The sequence below is a fragment of the Phytophthora parasitica genome (assembly GCF_000247585.1).
Source record: "Phytophthora parasitica INRA-310 unplaced genomic scaffold supercont2.136, whole genome shotgun sequence".
NCBI classification, from domain to species: Eukaryota; Oomycota; class Peronosporomycetes; order Peronosporales; family Peronosporaceae; genus Phytophthora; species Phytophthora nicotianae.
Genome location: NW_008649122.1, coordinates 99 through 2,083, shown reverse-complemented (window position 1 = coordinate 2,083; position 1,985 = coordinate 99). Strand labels below are relative to the sequence as shown.

Here is a 1,985-nt window from a genome sequence, read left to right as displayed (position 1 = left end):
AAAAAAAAATAGCGGAAGTTTCCTGTCAAGGGCGAACTGTCAAAAAAAAGTTCACACATAATCGGATTCGTGGACACAACCAGGAATGGATCGGTATTGACTAAAATCGCAAGTACCAGGCGTTTTAGCTTATGGCCTACCAGTATTCCAAAGACACCCAAGAAGATATATGCGTTAAATACTTGGTCCCAAGGTCTGTATCTGTGTGTATTAGGGTACGTGCAATGCACTTGCTCCTGGACTAACTGGAATCTGATGCGCCCAGATTGCATATTCGTGATTCGCGAATCGTGAATGCGATACATCTCATGTTTGTTGGCTTCAAACAGTACACGTAGTAGCTCTGTAGTGAAAACGATAACTCACCTCTCCTCCTTATGAAGAGCAGCAGTAAATCACCCACTAGACGTCATTGCACCGTTCACGATATGGTTTTAGTCGAAGCAATTGGAAATACTTGGAAACTCTCAACAAAATAACTCGCTCTATTTGACAACTTACCGTAAAACCTTTGTTCCATACCGTAATCTGTGACACCATGCACTATTGTTTGTGTATTACTATGTTTTTTCAAATACTATTCTAAGAGTGTTATTTTTTGGAGCATGTACGGCCAACGGTAAAAGCCTTTTACATCAGCGACCTTAATATTTTCGCTAGATGTTGGGTATTTGTATCACGTATCCTCTGGCAACGGAAACTAGAAAGTTGTTGGGTAAGAAAGGTTTTTCACCTTACAGGCACACTTTATACATACAAAATCAGAGAGAATATTAATCATTCATTTTTTGCCATACTACGAGCGTAGAGATAATATCAAAGCCACAGCTACCACAAGTACTACCGGTAATCCTGTTGACATGTGCAGTCGACCATTGATTTGCCAGCCTCATTTCTAAACCAGCCACATCGTGCGCGTTACCTCGTTGCCGGCGTCCTTTTCCTCGGAGCTCTTCTCTCCTTCGTGTCAGTCAATGCTGGCATCCGTACGATCAACCACGACCAAGTGCAACCGTTCGAAGAGATGGAACCAACCACAGACTCGGAGAAGTCTGCCATCAAGTACAAACCGCAACTCCATATTTCGAAGGGCTGCTACCCGTATCCTGCTGTTCAGGCCAACGGCGCGATCAGTGGTGGCTTGAAATGGTCTGGCTGGGCCAACAGTGACTGCGAAAAGCCTGTCCAAGGATCCCAAATCTACTCGCGGTCGGACTGGTACAAGGGCAAATGGGCCATTATGTACGCTTGGTACTTCCCGAAGGGAGCGTTTCGTGCATCCAAATATAATAGAGGTCACCGCCACTTCTGGTCGTCTGCAATTGTGTGGACGGACAACACGAATCCTGACAACTCGACTATTCTTGGTGTGTCCATGTCCGGTAGCAAGGGCTACGTGAAGAAGCCTTCTCCGAAGACGAAGTATATTGAAAAAGGGACGACACTCAAACTGGATTCCTACATTGGTTTCTGGCTGTCCAACCAGGCCCTTCGTCTAACAAAAAAGTCGGGAGGAACGCAGGATCTCGTCACGTGGGAACAGCTAACAGATGAAGCGCGTGATGCTTTGAGTAAGTTTGACTTTGACGCTGATACGTCAGACGCGATTTTTTTTTCGTCAGGCGCGACGGTTGTGATTCCGCTTGAGGATGGCGTCTTCACATCAATTCTGGAGGAGTCCTACCCTTTTAAGTAAACACCAACACAAACATGTTAGATGTACTACCCAAGTACGCTTTATTACGAACTCTGCATCGCATAAGAATCAATGTTCGATTCCATGCGTACGTGTTCTCTTTTCCATCGTCTGGCTTCTTAGTGCTCAAATACTTAAGTATTTCTTTTCTAGTGCAAACGATACACGTGATGAACAACGCGCATTCGTTGTTATCAGAGACTTCGTCGACCTTGGGTTCATATTTACCAAGCCAACCGCAGCTAATAATGTGCCTCAAAGTGAGTTCGTAGGCCATATCAGCAGTCTC

At 45.0% G+C, this 1,985-nt stretch overlaps 1 protein-coding gene across 1 annotated transcript; it reads left to right on the top strand.

Moving 5' to 3' along the window:
• Nucleotides 1–1,024: 1,024 nt before the first annotated feature.
• Nucleotides 1,025–1,696, top strand: PPTG_19506 (hypothetical protein; the record flags this gene model as incomplete). Its single annotated transcript, XM_008918059.1, has 1 exon — nt 1,025–1,696. The coding sequence occupies one exon, from the start codon at nt 1,025–1,027 to the stop codon at nt 1,694–1,696; it is 672 nt and encodes a 223-aa protein (XP_008916307.1).
• Nucleotides 1,697–1,985: the final 289 nt, after the last annotated feature.